Source organism: Helicoverpa armigera, chromosome 10 (genome assembly GCF_030705265.1).
Source record: "Helicoverpa armigera isolate CAAS_96S chromosome 10, ASM3070526v1, whole genome shotgun sequence".
Classification (NCBI taxonomy): Eukaryota; Metazoa; Arthropoda; class Insecta; order Lepidoptera; family Noctuidae; genus Helicoverpa; species Helicoverpa armigera.
Window position 1 is genome coordinate 5,879,704 of NC_087129.1, and position 18,617 is coordinate 5,898,320.

General features: G+C 36.2%; 3 protein-coding genes across 16 annotated transcripts in view; 2 read left to right on the forward strand and 1 right to left on the reverse strand.

Annotated features, from left to right (window-relative positions):
* The first annotated feature begins 454 nt into the window (after nt 1-454).
* Nucleotides 455-1,370, forward strand: LOC110378238 (signal recognition particle 9 kDa protein). The gene is made up of 2 exons (XM_021337418.3): nt 455-737; nt 1,235-1,370. Exons 1-2 carry the CDS (start codon nt 597-599, stop codon nt 1,328-1,330), a joined length of 237 nt encoding a protein of 78 aa, XP_021193093.1. The 5' UTR covers nt 455-596; the 3' UTR covers nt 1,331-1,370.
* A 2,434-nt stretch (nt 1,371-3,804) lies between these two features.
* On the forward strand, nt 3,805-17,079 carry LOC110378239 (transcription factor SPT20 homolog). 4 transcript variants are annotated; one of them, XM_064036696.1, is made up of 18 exons: nt 3,805-4,012; nt 4,108-4,356; nt 4,762-4,917; nt 5,530-5,769; nt 6,749-6,970; nt 7,193-7,345; nt 7,437-7,746; nt 8,089-8,228; nt 8,740-8,822; nt 9,004-9,064; nt 9,488-9,811; nt 10,186-10,311; nt 10,778-10,910; nt 11,460-11,680; nt 12,267-12,416; nt 12,783-12,981; nt 13,659-13,817; nt 14,198-17,079. In XM_064036696.1, exons 1-18 carry the CDS (start codon nt 3,977-3,979, stop codon nt 14,284-14,286), a joined length of 3,051 nt encoding a protein of 1,016 aa, XP_063892766.1. In that variant the 5' UTR covers nt 3,805-3,976; the 3' UTR covers nt 14,287-17,079. The 4 variants fall into 4 exon arrangements, with proteins under 4 accessions (XP_063892766.1, XP_063892767.1, XP_063892769.1 ...); XM_064036697.1 differs by having other exon boundaries at nt 14,201-17,079; XM_064036699.1 differs by having other exon boundaries at nt 9,488-9,655.
* Nucleotides 17,080-17,223: 144 nt separating this feature from the next.
* Ten-a (Tenascin accessory) overlaps nt 17,224-18,617 on the reverse strand; it is a 265,476-nt gene continuing 264,082 nt past the window's right edge. For all 11 annotated transcript variants that reach the window (XM_049840909.2, XM_049840910.2, XM_049840911.2 and 8 more), the window contains one exon: nt 17,224-18,596. In XM_049840909.2, the coding sequence (XP_049696866.1) occupies nt 17,605-18,596 (992 nt within the window). In that variant the 3' untranslated portion in view covers nt 17,224-17,604. The remainder of the gene's footprint in view (nt 18,597-18,617) is intronic.

Sequence of the window (18,617 nt, forward strand, 5' to 3'; positions counted from 1 at the left end):
AGTTTTTATTATTATTATGTTTTCCTAGCTGCTGGCTAGATGACGCTAATCTACTTAGAGCACTTCTAGGAACATTGATGGAACGCTTGGATTGGATCTAGATAAACTAATTTTTATTCAAATATTTATTGCAGCTTTAATATGAAAAAAATCTTACAAAACTTGTAATAGCACTCTTATTACTAACGAGTGACAGCGATGAGTCATTTCCTTAGCTTTAATTGTCTTTTACATGTAAATATTGATATACTTTTTATTGAGCATTTATATAACTATAGTCTCAATGATACGAACAAAAAATGACTCCGTCGATCTTGACTTAAACAAAAACTTTCTGAAAATTCCCAGTTTATGGTCAAATAATAATATTTTGAAAGTAGTTGCGGACCATCTAAATATCGATATTATTCGAACCATAAGTGGACCCATACACATCCCTATTTTTGACTTTGACAAATTAGAAACTTGTGGTCGTTTTGATGACAACTTGCTAAGCAGTGCTGTATTCAATGAAATATATATATATAATTATTAATGTAAGTCGGTATTTAACTGATAGCAAAAGGTAAACAAGTTATAACACAAGTTTAAGAACAATGACTTTTATACCTAATTGGGAGGAATTTGAGAAATCGGCTGAGATGTTATATCTAAGGGATCCCATGAATACTCGATACACTATCAAATATTCCCACACTAAAGGTGTCTTCGTTGTTAAAATTACGGATAACAAAAAGGTAACTATAGCTCTATCACATAACCATTGTCATAGTTTCCAGAAGTTCATCATTACATCTATTATAAGTACTGTCTAATTTAGGAACTGTTTCTTCTGTATTCTATTATCAACTTTTAAATATTTGATTAAAAATAATAATTAAAAAAAAAAAATGTAGTATCCCACCGGCATTGGCAACAATTGATGGTCCAAGCTGCAGTCAGCCAAGGGTCCAAAGGCAGAGCCCTACTCGCAACATGTGTACTGTGGAGGCTGTTTCTCATTATTTCGTTGAAAAAGTATTGAGAATTACATATGACCAGAGAGAACAAGACATAATTTGCTACAAATATCAATTACCACCCCAATATTTGTTTCCCATTATTCCACCCCATTCAACAGAGTTTTAGGCAAAGATTTGAACTGTCTTGTCCCAGAACCCACTATTTTCATTAATGTTAGAAAAGAAAGATAAGTGATGGACTCCCAAAAATCACTAAAATGGTTTTTTTACAGTGCCTGCAGTACAAAACTGAAGTTCAACAGGATGTTAGAAAAATAGATAAGTTTATATCAAATCTCATACGGCATATGGCATCAAATGACAACTGATGAGGTAGTTTTATAAGGTTAAATAAATATTTTATATTTATATTGTTTTTTTTTTCGAGAAATTACCCTAAATGCTTGTGAACAATTTATTATAGTATGCAGTATCAGAATATTGAATCACTGAAGGCATAGGTATTAATTGAAATATTTTTTTTGCACAGCTTATCCACTCATCCCTAAGACTCATTGACCAAAATAATATTCAATTATGTATCATGATTTTCAACCCATATTGCTGAAATAGAGCAAAGAGAGTTTGTCTGTCTATGCTATTGTACCTCTGAAATTTACATGGAAAGTATATTAAAAATGGAGTGATGACTTGCGCAAGACGGCTGGCAGGAGCTGGATGCCAGAAGTCGAAAATCGATCTCAGTGGCGTGCACTTGGAGAGGCCTATGTCCAGCAGTGGACTGCGATAGCCTGATGACGAATGAAAAAAATGTTAAAAATATTTTATACAACAAAAAACTACAAGGTTCAAATATTTTTGGGCTTGTGTTTAAACACCACCCAAAAAAGTACCTATTTTACTACCAAAAAAATTCTAAACGGTTACCAAAATGGATAAATGGTCACCAAATAACTTTTCCAAAAATATTATTACATAAAACGATTTTTTCGTATTATTGACTACTAAAAAAATATATGGACGCCTTTAAAATACACTTTAGACCAAATATAATATATTGTCACTACTTAGATGTTACCAATTATGTAATACCATGACTCCTAATTTGGTCATTTTTGTTAGACTAAAAAAGCTAACGATCGCTAGAATATTTCCCAAATACCAATTAATATACTGGGGTTCCCAAACGTACGTCGCTTATTTACTGTTGTATGAATTTGAGTGTAACTCAGTACGTTTAAAATGTAAGTACGCAACATGCAGCAAGCATGGCTTCTGTCACGGCTCCGGCGCTGCGGGGCTCCGGCGGTCCCATGCGAGCTTATCGTCGCAGATGGTTTTCACGCTCACCACCGCAGCTTCGGCTTGCTGGCCGCGAGCGCTGAAACTACCTGCGCCTCAGCTCGCAGGCCGCCTCGCCCCTCCGCGCCTACGCGGTTTTGAATTGCACTCTAGGGGTAGGGCAGACAAGACTGCGTGGAGTCGGTTTTGCAGCGATTCGTTTTCGTCACTAACTTTGATTTTTGGTAGTAATATTAATCTTTTAGTTGGATAGAATTTGGTGACCATTAATCCATTTTGGGAACCAAAAATAATATTTGTGCGAGATTTGCGATTTTTCTGATGTTATTTTATTTTTTTTGAATCATAATATTATATACTTTAGTGCCCTTTTAATAAAGTCAATTTATTTTTTTTTGGAGTTGTTTATTTTATTTGGTGCCTCAGCTTAGAGTCTTAAACATATTTTTGGTGACCGCCTAAATTATACCCATATTTTTGACACTATTGCTGTAGGGATTTTTTTTCTTCCCCCTGCCCTGTTCCCAAGTTATTTGGGGTCAATATGTTTATTTATTCTCATTCTCTCTATCAGACATCATAGTGAAATAATTTTTCAAATCGGTTCAGTAGTTTTGGAGCAGATAGTAATAAACCTAAAGAATACAGATAGATACTCGCTATTTTTTCGCTACCTCTCTCTCGCTAGTTTGTCTAGCTAGTTTATACAGATTGTAACTAATTTGCCCGAAAGATGTCGCTGTGCTTTGGGCTACCCATAGATGTAATGTCTAAAATTTTAGTACCTAACTCGTGTTAGGTACATACTAAGATTTTTCCAAGTTGATGGGGTCGGAAGAGGTGTAATCGGAAAATTACGAAACGTGCACTGAGTGTGGCCCAATCATGGCCCAATACGCTCTTGGCTGTTTTTTTTAATTTATAGGTACGGAACCCAAAGGCTACATTGAGCGCTGCGCTGGCAATGATTTTTGGATGTCTATGGAACTATTGCTAGCTAATATAATTGAAATAATTCTATCTATTTTTTTTTTCAATAAAATCGATGTTGTTTGATCCACGTTTACGATTATTACGATAGTTGAATACAGGTTCATAACAAGCCCCAAAAAATCCTGCTTCACATTATCATGTTGCGCTGTACGCTAGGAGTGTATGTTCACCTATACCATTATTACCATCTCCATATCTATCTTATTCTCATGATTTAGGTATTTGTGAAATTCATTTCATCATAACAATCACTTCAACAGAATCAAAAATTTTCTCATAGGCAGAATAAATTATTTCTCCTTACCTACTTTGTTCCAAGTCATGGATATGGACCTTTTGAGTTTTTTTTAAATAAAATTTCTCAAAACGCTTATTTGCCTCAGAGATAGTTATTTTGTTATCAACTAACGTGAATTATAAACAATCTAGCTTATGATTTACTTATGGTTTGCTTTCATAAATGGGTTTTAAATAAAGTTAAACAACCATCGATTTTAAAATCACCATGGACATCTTTAGATAATCTACAACATAAACTGTCAAAAATTGTTGATGGACATTGGACATGTTATTTTACTGTCATGCAGTGTGAAACATAAATAAAGCATATTAGTTTTTGTAAAAATCATGACTTAATACTCAGGCCTAAACTGTTAATATGAAATAATAAATTTAATAAAATAACTGCCACTTACATATTTGTTTTAATTAATGACATTATGGATGGTTTAATTCACGCGGCATTGGAAGCTGAGGTATTTCATTGCTTTCTTCTATTTATTATCCAAGCTTTGCATATCAAGACGTTGTTATTTACAGACTCTTTTATAATAATTTGTTTAAATTTCAGGTAATACTTAACCGGGCGAAACATGTGAACTCAAACTTATCACAATTTAACAGTGGTGTCCCAGACCACAAAATGACTTGGACCCATGATAAGATGCACCTTGCTGAATCTGTTGATGAGTCTAGAATGAAATTTCAACGTAATTCGTCCGGCTCTGCTTCCAAAACGACAGAGAAGTTTAATTTGTTTAAACAACTTCATGAACTGTACAACGAGTTAAGTAGAGATGAGACGTTACAGGTGAACTACGTAAGTACATATTTATTCATTCTATGTCCAGCTTGAGGAATTATAGTCGTTTAATATTGTTATTTCCTTGTTATAATAGTTATTTACACATACATATTACCTAGACTTCTTGTTCAATAACTCAACCCTGAAGCTCGTATGAATCTTCTAATATTGATTAAAATTTGTGTTTAAGGCTTGTGTTGATCTACTGAATAATTATTTAAAAGGAACATAAAAGCCTTAACCATAGATTTTACACTCATCGTCATAATTGTGGTTCAGTTGTGGCTATTAATTAATCATCTCCTTGTTAAGATTTTGAGGTGACCTATAATATAAAGACTTTATATTATATGTATTTCAGTCAGAACAAATATTCAAATATAATTTAAAAGTGACATTGTATATTTTTTTCCATTGCAGCAAGGCCTGAAAACAACATCATATCTATTGGAAAAGTTATTAGCAATATATAATCTTAACACTTTAATTATAAATCTGTATCCTGGAAATAAAGGGTATTCTTTATCATTAAAAGTTAATGGCAACTCACAATATTTACATCCACCGGATGGACATGTAAGTTATACTTTTGGATTACTAAATTAAATAAAATCAAATTGACCTACTTTCAAAATTTGAACTGTTATGTTTCAAAAAATATCTAATAGATATATTTTAAAAACATTAGCCATTATTAAACACATTTCAGAAATAAAATAAAATGGAATACTATTTTATCATAGTAAATAATAAGGTTTAATTCAAAGTATAAACACTATTTTCTATTTGTTATCATCAAAATGTTGATCTAGTGTTATTAATGAATGAATTGAATTTAAACATGCTTAAAAATGTGTTATATTATTCTATTACATACACCCTTAGAAATCAGAATTTACTTAATTGCAAAAGAATTACTGCACGAAATAAAGTTGAAAATTAATTCAAATTGTAAATTATAACTAGTTTAAAATGCATTTTGATTGATGATCATTTAATTTATTTGAAATAAACTTCATGCAGTTTTCATAAATTATTATTTTTATATAAAATAGCATGATCATTATTAGTATAGTTAGCTGTAATTAAAAGTATGTGGGCATTTTCCATTTCAATAATTTTTATCTGACCTACCTGTTCCTCTCCAAATAACATATTACTGGATATTAACTTGAAACCACATTTTAGTCATCTGCAAATCAAGAGGAGACATTAATAGAGACTCCTCGGTGGCCATATGAGGAGGAGGAGTTACTGAGTTACATAGACAATGAAGAACTGCCCGTAGTGTTGCTGGACTTGTTGGAGACTGAGCACTCATGTTTGTTCTACTCCGGTTGCATAATAGCACAAATTCGAGACTACAGACAGGCATATCCAAGTTTCCTCTGTGATACTCACCATGTACTCTTAAGGCCCACCAATCAGGTTAGTATTGGACAAACTTTATTGATAATAGTTCATAATTTAATATTCTTAGTGTTTGTAGCAGGTGCGCTCATAGAATAATAAGTGTAACAGGTTTTTTGCTTTTTATTTGTAAAATAAATTATTCCCCCCCCATTGAATAGTCAAATAGAACCTGATAATGTGGTTTCGATGTCTCAAAAATGTATTTATGTGTAATAAAGAATAATAGTAGAAAAAAGCAAAAAAATAATAAAGATGTTCATGATACATAATTGAATTAACTATGGTTTTATAGTAATATGGTTTTATTTAAGACTATAATGATATAAATAAATAAAAGACATAATGAAAAATTTTAGAATGTGTCAAAATAATCATAATTAAAAAAAAATGAGATATCTTCGCATGACAATTATGCTGTACTAGGCTTATTCATTCAATGCCCATTTATTAATCATACCAATATGAAAACAGATAATATTGGGACTACAGTTTTTTTTATTTTTGTTTTACTCAATATCAAATACCTAGATTAGAATCAACTATTATTATGTCACTTTAAATGATAAGCTTGACCTAGTTCTACGTTTTCTTCACCATGAAGTAACATTAAGTTGTAACGTCTACTTTTTAGTGGTATTAATGATGTTTACATAAATGTCATCATTACTAATTGGACCAGTTTACATTAATTAAATTGCTTTGAATTGATTGGGGAAACACTGTATGTTATGTTGGGGTTTAGCTATTTTGTAAACAGCGACGTGTTACACAGAAAGAGCACAACATTTTTAGTATGGTACTATCATCCATTAACTAAAATAGAGTGGACTGTTCATCTGACTTGTCAATTTTATTGTAACATAATTAATTTAATGTTGAAAACCTTTTGTGTTGCCAGTTTTTTTAAAATTATTTATTTATAATTTTAAAAAATAATACAATATTACCGAAAATATTGATTGAGGAGACATTCCAATGTTAAATTGTCGAACAGAGCATAATAACGGACGCGATGTGCATCGGTGGCCGGTGTGGCTGGGCCGGCGAGGAACGCGGGGCTTTAGAAGCAGTGGAAGCGGCGCTAGTCCACGCGGCCGCGCCGCCCTTGTGCCTGGACCCGCGCCCTGCAGTAGGCTTGCTAGCTGCCAGGCTCCATGCTGCCCCCAGGCTGTTTAACACGCCACGAATCAGGCGGCAAGCCAAGAGATTCTCACAGGTATGACTTATCACTTGCCCTTACATTGAAATACCATTGAGAGTGACTTATGTACTTAGATGTCTTTACATTTGACAAACTAAAGAAGCTATTATACTTTTAAGTATGAGTTATGAGTACGTTTGTCATCCATTTGCGTTCATGTTTGAATAAGGAGGTTGCAAGGTTTCAAGTTGTATTACCAGTTGCAGAAATGAATTAATTTATATCAATTTATTTTAGGTGGCTGTGAATCGCAAAAGGAAATTGGATCAGTTCACACATTATCACGGTTTAGAGATATTAGACTTAATACATCGCCAGAGAGCGAAAAATAGTAGACAATCTGTGCCACTCACTCGACTCACATCTAAGTATCCGAAAAAACCACCAGAGGTAAGTTCTGTATACTTCTCATATTGTTCAAAAATATTTTATTTCCTTAACTAAAACATTATAATTAAACTTTCTTATATTTTTTTAATAGGTGTTCAAACCCATCGAGCCACCAAAAATGGATCCGTTATCTCTAGCCGTACCCTCAGAGCCGGGCGGTCCTTTGCGTTTAGCACGGGCATACGAGCGACCGCGTCCGACTCCCGACTGTCAACCTCAATTGGTCGAAGAGTACATTCTAGAAACTGAGAAGACTTCGCCCCATGCTGGCGCTGGTTTCTTCCACATCAAGCTGTCTATACTGCAGAGGCCGTCCGACCAAGAATTTCTTGGAGAACTCTATGTGGACCGCGATCATGTTGAGGGTGAGAGGAATGGTGCTGCGTGTCGATTTACTTTAGGTAAGTTTTAGATAAATAATCAATGTTTTTCACGGAAAATTGATATATGTAGTTGCATAATACAAGTTTGTAAGTTATGAATGTACAATCTTAAGGAAAATCATTAAATTAACTGATTACAATTTTAATAAAATTCCATGAATTTATACTTCCATTTCACTTTTAGTAAGTAAACTAAATTTTTAAGGAAAATTCATATAACAATGACCTAAATACATAAAAATTAATTAAACAACTTGACCATCCTTCTATTTGATTAACTCATTAAACTTGCATTAATTAATTAATTTTACGATGTTCGATAAAATTATGGGCTATGTAAACAAATTGATTGTGTTACAGGGTCAAGACTTCAAGCCAATAAATACATACAACAGTTTACGGAGATATTCACTGAAGAGGGTCGCAAGTCTGTTAGGATAAGACACATAGTGCCTGGACAGCTACCGAGGGTGTCTTTCACAGGAGGAATGAGAGAATTGGTGAGAAAAAAGTATTATATTAGTAGTAATATAACTCTGCCAGGGCTGAGGGATTGTTCGAAAGAGTAACCGAGCCCATAACATGATGGGTTAGGTCAGTCAGGTCAGGTCAAGTCAGTCAGGAAGAGTCTGACACTCCCCCTCGCTGCTAACCCACAGCGGGAGGGGTCATTTGATGACTTCTCTCATAAAAAAAGTTGTAGTAAGATAACGGAAAAGTAAATAGTGCTTCCTCTTTCCTGGCGCGTCGGGGTCCATGTTACCTAATTATTTACCACTCAAGGATACATGTGGAATGCAATCAAGAATTGAGTGTAGAAAAAAATACAATATATCTTTGCATGAGTCTAGCACTGGATTTCATTTTATTGTTCATTAGTTAGATTTAACTGAGTATGATACAAAGGTTTTTTTAACCTTTCTATTACTTGAAAAAATATCTTAAAATGCTAGAGTTTGTCAACTAGTACCTGATATATGTATATTTATATTTTATTTACGGTTGTTTCAGGGTCAACAACTCTTACTACAGCAACGTTCAGCGGCTGCGAGCGTCGCGACCGTCCAGACTCACGCCACCACAGTGCCTGTTGTGTAAGACATGCCATGTTACTGGCTTTACAAAATCCACCACCATTATTATTATTAATTAATTTTACTTATTAACTAGACTATAAATAATTTAAACAGTGAACAATGTTAAGATTTTTTTATTGATGTTAATCTTCAAAAAATGTAGGTAGGGTTAATCTAACGCATTTCATGTCATCCACAGAACTTCAACGATACAAGCGACAACAAATACTCACACGAATTCTCGTCAGCTACCCATACTTGTAAGTAATTTACACTATTTTATTTAAAATCTTCATTATATATATTAGACTAGCTGTTCCACGCGGTTTCACCCGCGTACCGGAAAAATTCTTCCCGTAACCGTATAAAATATAGCCCATGTTCAGCAAAGATAGTGTAGCTTCTTAACAGTGAAAGAATTGTTCAAATTGATTCAGTAGTTCCGGAAACTATTTGATAGAAACAATCAAATCTTTAATTTTAATCTTTATATATTAGTATAAATTCTCATTTTTCTTTATAAATATTTTTTAACACGCTTATATTAGCTTCACTTGTTACTAACTATGTATGTAAGAAAATCTTGGAATCTTAACCGCTTCCCGGTTGTCGATTAGGATGAAATTCTGATGAAAACCCTAGTGTTTTTTAGTTTTTTTTTAACTATTTTCTTTTTTCCATAGCAGGCGCAGTTACAACAAGTGGGTAGCGTGGCAGCGGTAGGCAATGTCGTAGGCAACGTCGGGAACGTTGTAGGGAATGTGTCCAACGTAGTGGGCAATGTGACGGCCACCGCCGACACTGCGCTTAAGCAGCAACCCTCCCCCACCACACCCCGGCTCTCGCCTCAGGTGCGTATATGTGGGGGCAATGTGGTCGGAAGCGTGGGCAACATCGTGGGCAACGTGGGCACGGTCGTGGGCAACGTGGTAGGCAACGTCATCTCGACTACTGACACCGCGATAAAGGAACAGCCGTCTTTAGCAGCGCCGTTGTTGTCGCCACAGGTTCGTGTTTCAATGTTATGTAGCTTGGCCCCAAAAATCGCCTGACCTATAAGAGTGTTTGACTCTTTGTGAGAATTCCTTAGATCACTAATCCCAAACATTACTATCTGTCACTTTTAGCATGTGAGTTATCCAGTATAATAAAAAAAAGAGTTTAGTGTGTGTTTTCTGGATATAGCATATTAAGTTAACTGCTTTATTTCTAGTTAAAATTAAAAAGGAAAGATACATCTTAAAAAAAATTGAATATCATAGACAACCACCAGTGACCAGTATGTTTGCTTCCCTTCCCTGCTTACCCCTTACACGAATTAATTTTATTACTCCTAACATTCGGATTGTCATAATTTATGTGTGTTAACACTTGTCTACAGGCGTCAACAAACCAGTTGTTAGCACAGCAACTGACGAACCCACCGCAACCGCTAAATCCTCAGAAGATGCAGTCAGCTATCATACATATACAGCATCCGCTTATGTCTACTGCTGGGACGTCGCAGGTACGAATTATTTATAGTGGACAGATTCTTATCTGGTGCATAGATGCACCAATTTTTTTACTAAACTTTATCTTAATAAACAGGAAGAGTCCTGTCACTAATGACCGACTAGTTTCGTCTATGAACTAATCAATTTGCAGTAAATAAATATTAATATTTGTGAATGAAACATTTTCGAAGCTCGTAGACACTATCAGTTTGTGTCACTATCACACTAGAGATCCAAAATTAATAACATAACTTATCTAAAATTAACTACACCTTATTTCCCTAAAGTCTAAAGTATACATGGGGGAAAACAACCACAATTTTACTAGTTGTATTACAGCTTCATTTTAATATTATAGTGAGTCTCTGAATCTGCTTTTCAACCGACTTCCCAAAAAGGAGTAGGTTGTCAATTATTTTGTTTCGTTACACATTTAATCACCTAACAAGCTCTTGAGTCACGATTTTTTTTCCCTAGGTACAAAATATCCAATACACGAACACAACGACGACTCAGCAGAAGGCGAGCATCCCAAAGACGAGAACAACGAACCCCGCCATCAGCGCGCTTGTCACTAGTCTCATGAACTCCGCGCAACAGTTCCAACAAGGTAAGTATTGGTAGCTTCACTTTATCAGGGATATCTTGTACCTTCAGAACCCCTGGTTGGATGCCTTAAATTCTAGGCATCCAGGGAATTTACCGGTTAAGCAGTAAACAGCCTCCTAGGCTGAACTGTGGGATGCCATACAAAAAAAAAAAACTTCGGAAGACTATTGTAAACACTTGTTTTTTTGTGTATCCATGGAGTTTCTTGTCGGTTATTCTACACGAGACCTACTTCTTGGAACCGTGCAACTAAGCTTGACGTTTCGAAAGAGCTTTTTATTTACATGAGTTTGAGATAAGAGTATTTATTATACTTATGTTACGTTACGTACATTTTAGCCCCTTACAAGTTATGTCAAATACCTATTTCTGGTGAAAAAAATAGGGGATAGATAGAATGTACGGAAGGCCCGTTCCTGAATGAAACATTATATTATTAAAAAATCGTTGTCTTCCATGACTACACCACCAAACACCACACCTTCTCACCTATGTAGTCCCATATTCGATTATTACCACAAAGTATTAACTCCAAAAATAAAACCAACAGCGGCCAGCCAGAATGCGGCGAAATCTGCAGTGAGTACGGCCAGTAGCAACGCCACCATCTTGAACCTACTGAACAGTGCCCCGGCCGCCATGACACATGCCACCTCAAGCGCTGACAACACTATTGACGCTCACAAGTTGTTGGGTAGAGTGTCGATAGCTGGCGCTCGGATCATCACGGCTACCACCGCATCGCATACACTGCCTACTTATACACAACAGGTGAGTGGGAATCGGAATTTGAAATGAAATTGTGCTATCAGCTAATGACATTTGTGATCCACCTTAATTTTGGAAAAGACAATGGCCATAGTTTTTAACTTTTTCAGCTGCCTTCGTTTATATTGTTCTCTATGTATTTGGTTTTGTACCAAATAGACGATTTCATCATTATCATCTCCCGAGCCTTTTCCGAACTATGTCATTGGAACAGTCTCAAATAATTGAACGAGAAAGTGGGTCATAGATGTCATTGGTCGATAGTACTTAATTTATTTTTATTTTGTGTCCAGCCTATGCTTTTCCAGTGTCCTTATTCCTTTCCAGTCAATGTTGTGCTTTTGTCTATGTTTAAATAGGTATTTATACCGTGTAACGTTTAATTAAACTTGAGTCGCTAGTCCTAGGTTTTATGTTGTATTGTAGGGTAGAATTTTAGGCTGAAGATTAGCGCAGGCTCTGTGCAAATATATCTGAGTGATGGAGAAAAACACCGCTTAGCTGTTCTATTTTACGTTTTGTCGTCAATCCGATAGTTCGAAGCATCAACTGGGTAACAGTTTGTTAATAATTTATTTTGTATCGTTAGGGAGTTGGTGTTCAAGTAATGAGCGGTTACTCCAGAGAGAACGATGCGACGAACGTGTCGAGTAGTGAAAGCGCTTTATTAGAGCGGTTGATGGGACCCGATACTTCAGCCGCGCCTGCCTCGCAAGCGCAACCCGTGTGCCATTTGCAGGTAACGGAATTTGAAAATAGAACAAATATTCCTTTCCGTGGTACTAGCTACTTCTAACCCAAATAAAAACTCTTTAGTCTGTATTAAATACTTAACCACCAACTCAATGGCCAGTATTACAAAGATTGCCAGTATAAAAATAGTGTAGTAATGCTTGGGTTTATTTTAAACTAACACAGAGAGACTTAAAAAGTTCTAGGCATGCGGTATTCTAGTGGAATGTTAACCTGTCTTTTTTTCGATACTTGTTTCATGTTGCTAACCAATTTTTTGCGCTTACAAAACTTTTTTGTTTTAACAATAATGCAGCTTAGAAATTGCCAAAAATCCTAAAAGATATCTAACAAAAAATACTTTTTTCTTCAGGGCTTAAGTTTAGCATCACTACAAGGCCTCCAAGGCATACAAGGTCTACAGAATGTACAAGTGCAGATCCCGGGTTTGTCTGCGCCGATATCGTTGTCTCTCAACGTGTCGGGAGCACCCAGCGGGCTGTTGGTGTCGGTACCTCCAACCACCTCAGTTGTGCTCACGAATCAACCTTCGGTGCTCTCTTTACCTATAGGTAAGTTGAACTACATATTTTTTACTTTTCTAGCTAGTCTACTTTGAAAAGAGATGTAGAGATGTAGATTTACACTAGTGATTGATTTTGTACATCGGACAAATGACAATCCTTAAATTAGGTTTGTTGTACTACTTCCTGTGTAAATAAAATAAACTAACTCAGCATTGCAAAATACGTCGGTGAGAGATCATCTATATTCAGATAGACATTATATTTTGCTGCTCCATGCATTAGTGCAATGTCGCTGACACTCAAAATGTTATATTTATTAGTAATACCAGATAAAAAAATGTTTTAATAAATCATCACTGCCTAGCCTTTTCCAACTATGTTGGGGTCGGCATAGGGTCGCACTAGATGCAGCTGTAGACTGGTTGTCAGACTTTCTGGCTCCTGACTATTGGTACAGGCTCCCGGCTGTTATTGACAGCCGTTAGTACCAATAGTCAGGACCAAATAATTTAACGTGCTATCCAAAACATGGACCACCAAGTACAGTAGTAACAAGATTGCCTATCCGTGCCAAGCGTTGCTTAAGTTTATAATCGATCCATCCGCGGGGCTGGTACTTTTCTACAGGCTCCACTTCGAATTTGATTTGATTCTATTAATGTGGCCAGTTAAATATAACAGTTTCATGAAATCTAATTATTGACATGTATGTCGTGCTACAGCGCAGCTGATGTCAGGCGGCGTGAAGGGCGCAGCACGGGGTGCGGGGGTGCAGGTGGTGCGCAGCGCCCGCGCCGCCCGCCCCGCCCCTCGCGCGCCGCGCCCCGCCGCGCCCGCGCCGCCCGCCATGCCTGCGCCTTCCGCACTCGCTGCCACTCCAGGTTAGTGTCATACACTTACGTATATCATATAGTTCTAAGGGCTAGAGTGCTAGCAATTCTCTTCCTTTGCGTAGCAGAAGCTCAAGGATTGATTTTTAACCTACTTCAAAAAAGGAAAGTTCTCAGTTTGACCTGTATGTGTGTGCTTTATTATCACACGTTTGGTTGGATTTTGATGTGGTTTACAGCATAGTATTTATTATTAGTATGTATCATTGAAATCGGTATATTTTTAGGTTTTTAAATCTATTAAGAAAAAAAGACTGACACATGATTTAGTTCGTGATCTATCAAAAATGTTCTTATATTTAGGACATGTTTTTCAATCAGTATCATATTTTTCAACAAAGTAAGAAGTGTAACAAGAATAATATATCCAGCAGGTACGACTCAGTTCATAAGCCAGGCGCAGGCGCAGGCGCTGAGTGCGCAGCAAGTGCGGCGGAAATCGAACGCGGACAGCTCGTAGTGACGTCACACCTCCCTAGTGAAATGTACTGTAAATATTAACCCTAGCTAAATTATTGTAACGTTAGTGGCGTAGTGACCAGTGCCGTGCGAATACACGCTGTGATCCACATACGTACCCGGCGGCCATCTTTAAACACCGATATTCGAGAAATAGACTTAGATATGTGCGTGTATGCAATGGAACTATGGTTGTTTTAATGATATGTCGTGCAGTTGTTATTACTCCTGTTAGCTATAATATTAAGTTACGGTCCGTCAACACCGTTAATGTTTTCTAATACATAACTAGTTTCAATATAAAATGTATTTAAGTGGTATCCTCAATGTTGCTATATCCAATACAATAATGTCTGATACAACGACTGAATTTTATAACGTAGCAATGTTACTTCATGCAATGTATGCCTATAGATAGCTATTATTAAATTTATCAGTTTTCATCACACTACATGTAAATGGTCTACAATAATTATTGCAACTATTTATTTTGAATCATGTCTTTGACACATTTATTTTGTTCGAATTATTTATCATATACTATTTTCAATCATGTATTTTTATTATTTAAAAGTCACAAATTATAATATTATGTATGAAATTTAATTTTTATTGCAACATTGAAAGTGATTGGATCATGACATGAATTGTGAGTAAAGTTTAAAGTGTTACTACTACATAGTAAAATAAGAATGTTGATCAATCCGGATATTATTATCGTAATAAAGTTTTTATTTGTCGTTGGTGTTATGGTAACATCTGTATATAAACGTTGTTAGATAATTTGTTAGTGAAACAAATTTAGAGCAGCACACGGGATGATACAATATACAGTAAAATAAATTGATTAGGTGTGATGATTAGACTAACAGCCACTTGGTAGTAAATTTGCGTAAATCAGTATTAATAAGAATAAAATCACTGTTCGCATGACAACCTAGTACTGACGTTTTCGGAACATTATGAAGTACAACACTTAGCAGTGATTCATGAATCTGTGTTAGATAAGTTGTAAATATGTATTATATTCTTAGTTTCGTGTAAGCATCACAGCTATCCATAGTTGGAGTGTAAGAATGTTGAATTTATGTTTTCAGTATGTTAGTGTAATATAACTTGTGAATAGTAATGGATTTGTTTCGTACGTTTATGTGTAATCGTTTTCGGGTTTCATAGATTTCAGCTTAGGGATCCGTTGGACGTATTTATTTTTTATCCTGAAATAACATTTTATTTCTAAATTAAGGAATGAATGGACTTACGAATGTTAAGCTTAGATAAGAACGAAATTATATTTTTTAAATTGCATTGACCTATTTACAAATCATTAATGTTTTGTTATGGACCTATATGAGCTTTGAAATCTGAATGAAGATCTAAATACGTAATATATTATTGAATCTTTTGTTGCTGATCTTTGGCTATTTATTTTTGAATGTTACTGAAATCTATGAAACCCTTTAACGTTGCAATTAACAAATAAAATTTAACAATGCAATGTGTAGATATATAATTTAGCTAATAGTTTTGGTACCTATCTGGCACATAAGAGATTACCGGTACATAATCTCCTTCCAAGTGTTTTCCTTAACACAGAAGTTGTTTTTTAAGGAACTAACAAAAGGCTTTATCGTCTATTAATATGGCCTGCCACGGTGACTTCACTAAGGAAATGGCCAGTTTCTTGTTTCAGAGATTAACAGTACAAGATGTTGGTAATTGTTGAAGATGTGTTGGTAACTGCCCACTACACTTACTAGATCGCTTGAATATACGTCATTAATGAAATTAGGTCAGTGTGTACATATTATAGTATCGTAGAAATTTACAAATTTGAAATGTGTGGCTTCAATTACTAAATTACAATATTTGGAGATGATGTGGAGTTAGCTGTGCTTTAGATACTCTACGGTGCACTGGGCAGCTATCAAAGTTATAGAATGTTTTGTGCATGTCTTCGCCACTACTTTAAATAAGGCAATGAACGAACAAAACTATGTTCCCTTGTGAACTCGTCCCATTAGTCGTTCTACTGCGTTACGATTACTAGTTATTGTTACATTTGCACACGCACAATCATTATGTTTATGTATACTATACTATATTGAATATAATGTTACCTGCCGAAAGATTGCAATAGGCATACCATTTCATATATTTTATTGTGTACAGTTTTTATGTACTCGTACGTAGCGGTGTCGCTGTATTTACTATTTATTTTAGTTAACGAGATGTGTTCATATTGGCATTCTATGACATGCCTAGATAAGAGAACTATTTTGTTTTGTAGATATTTGTATTGCCTAGGTGTATGATAGATTGCGTGGACATATTTTGCTATTAACACAAATATTGCATAAGTCGAGGTGTAGATGAATAACTGTGCGTTTTGTTGATCTCATTTGTTTACGGACATGTAGCTCAATATGTAGGCGATTGTAACATAAAGTTTATTTGAACATGCGAATGTACCTATACTTTAAGAAATAATAAATAATTATTGTATATATTTTCGAAAGGAGATTTTTATAAATAAAACAATATTACTCAGTTCGAGGTTGTATGAAGTTTTCAGTGTCAACTAGGTCGATTAAACAGCATTGTAAATATTATATTATTTTAGATGACATGTGATAATGCATTCAGACGTTTATAACATAAATAGTGTACAATAAAATTTTTATGATTGCGTTGACATGGATTTTGTGTATAAAATTGATATTGTAAAAATTAACTTGAATACGTTGTTCAAAGATTGACGGTTCGAACATAAATAAATAACTTTTACACAAAATTTACCTGTTTTCATTTATACTGACTTGCCTGCAGCCTTCAGCTTTACCAATCTCCTGAGTAGAACGCATGTTGCACATATTTCAGGCCAATGTAGTGGCGTAGGTTCTGGGTTAAATTAAGTGAAAACAAAACTTCAGTTTGGTTTGGTTAAAAAAGTATGCCTTTTTATTCTTTCAAATAGTCTTCATCTAAATTTATAAGAACATTGGACACAATGAAGCTTTTTTTACCGATAAATAAGTATAAATAATTTCATATTCACATAAATCTTATTTATACATACATTACATTTATTTTAATATCAGTCCTCTCAAAAGGTCCATTCTCTCCCTGCAAATTAAATTTTATTATTTACACAGCGATAGGGATTCGCATCTACCGTACATACATACATCAACAATTAACAATTAATAGAGACTATTTACAAAATATATTTCCACAAACACTCACACGATCATTCTTCACCGTTTGCACACACCTATTTCACATTCACACCATTTGGCATATGGATGGCGGCACGTCACTAGCAGAGTTCGTCCCAGGCGAGCCACCAGGCCCCTCGGCAGTCCTCGCGCTTCCGCCGCCGGCGCTCGGCGCGGTCCGACCGCTTCTTCACGAAGCGAATGTTGTACGGGTCTTCGGCTAGTTCTGGGTACCGTGCCACGTCGTGCACGTACTCGCCTTCGTAGCCTGCTGCTGATCCAGCCTTCTGGATTTCATCTAATTCGGCTGCGGACCAGTCTAGCGAGCCTCCGAGTCCGCTGCGCAGCGCCTCGCGCTCGCGGTGCCACGCCTTACGTACGGCAGCAGTGCGCGCGTGATGCAGGAGTCTTTGTCGCTCCCGCTCCGCGCTCGTGCCGTACCGTAGATTCACTATGCTTGTTTTACCATGTATTTTCACATCCGCGTAAGAGCGTCCTCCTTCTGCCACCTCATGGAAGGTTACATTCAATTTTCCTTGCATACGTTTAAGTTGTTGTTTATCGTCTGCGGCACGCCAGGTATCTTCTTTGACGAAGTAGAAAACGTCTTGTTGATCGCCATGAACAACAAATGAGAATGGCAGAAGATGAGATCGGTTAAAGACTGAGGTATAAACGTCGCGGTAGATAGCATTTGCCGATGGCACTGTGGTGACAACTGCGCGTCCTCGAGAATTACGCGACACCAGAATTCCACGTCCGAATGGAGGCTCGGAGTCGGAGCCGATACGTTTAGGTGCTAGATTTAAAGCGTCAGTCTTTAGTGCCGACATAGCCGGTATCGATAGGCTTCTGAAGTCTGCTATCCTCTTGTTTGACATATGAGATAGGAATCCTGATTCAATGGTGACTGTCGGTAGCAGAGACATGGCTGAAGGAAGGCCAGGGCTCGTGTCCGCTGGCGCTGTACCCCACACTGGGCGACCACGAGGAACACTCGGCAACACGGAACCACCGGGCAGTTCGTCGGGGTAGAGCTGGGGTGCCAGGCTCTTCGTATCGTAGCCAAGCAGCTTCAACCATGATAGGTGATCTAAGGAGACAAAAACAAAAA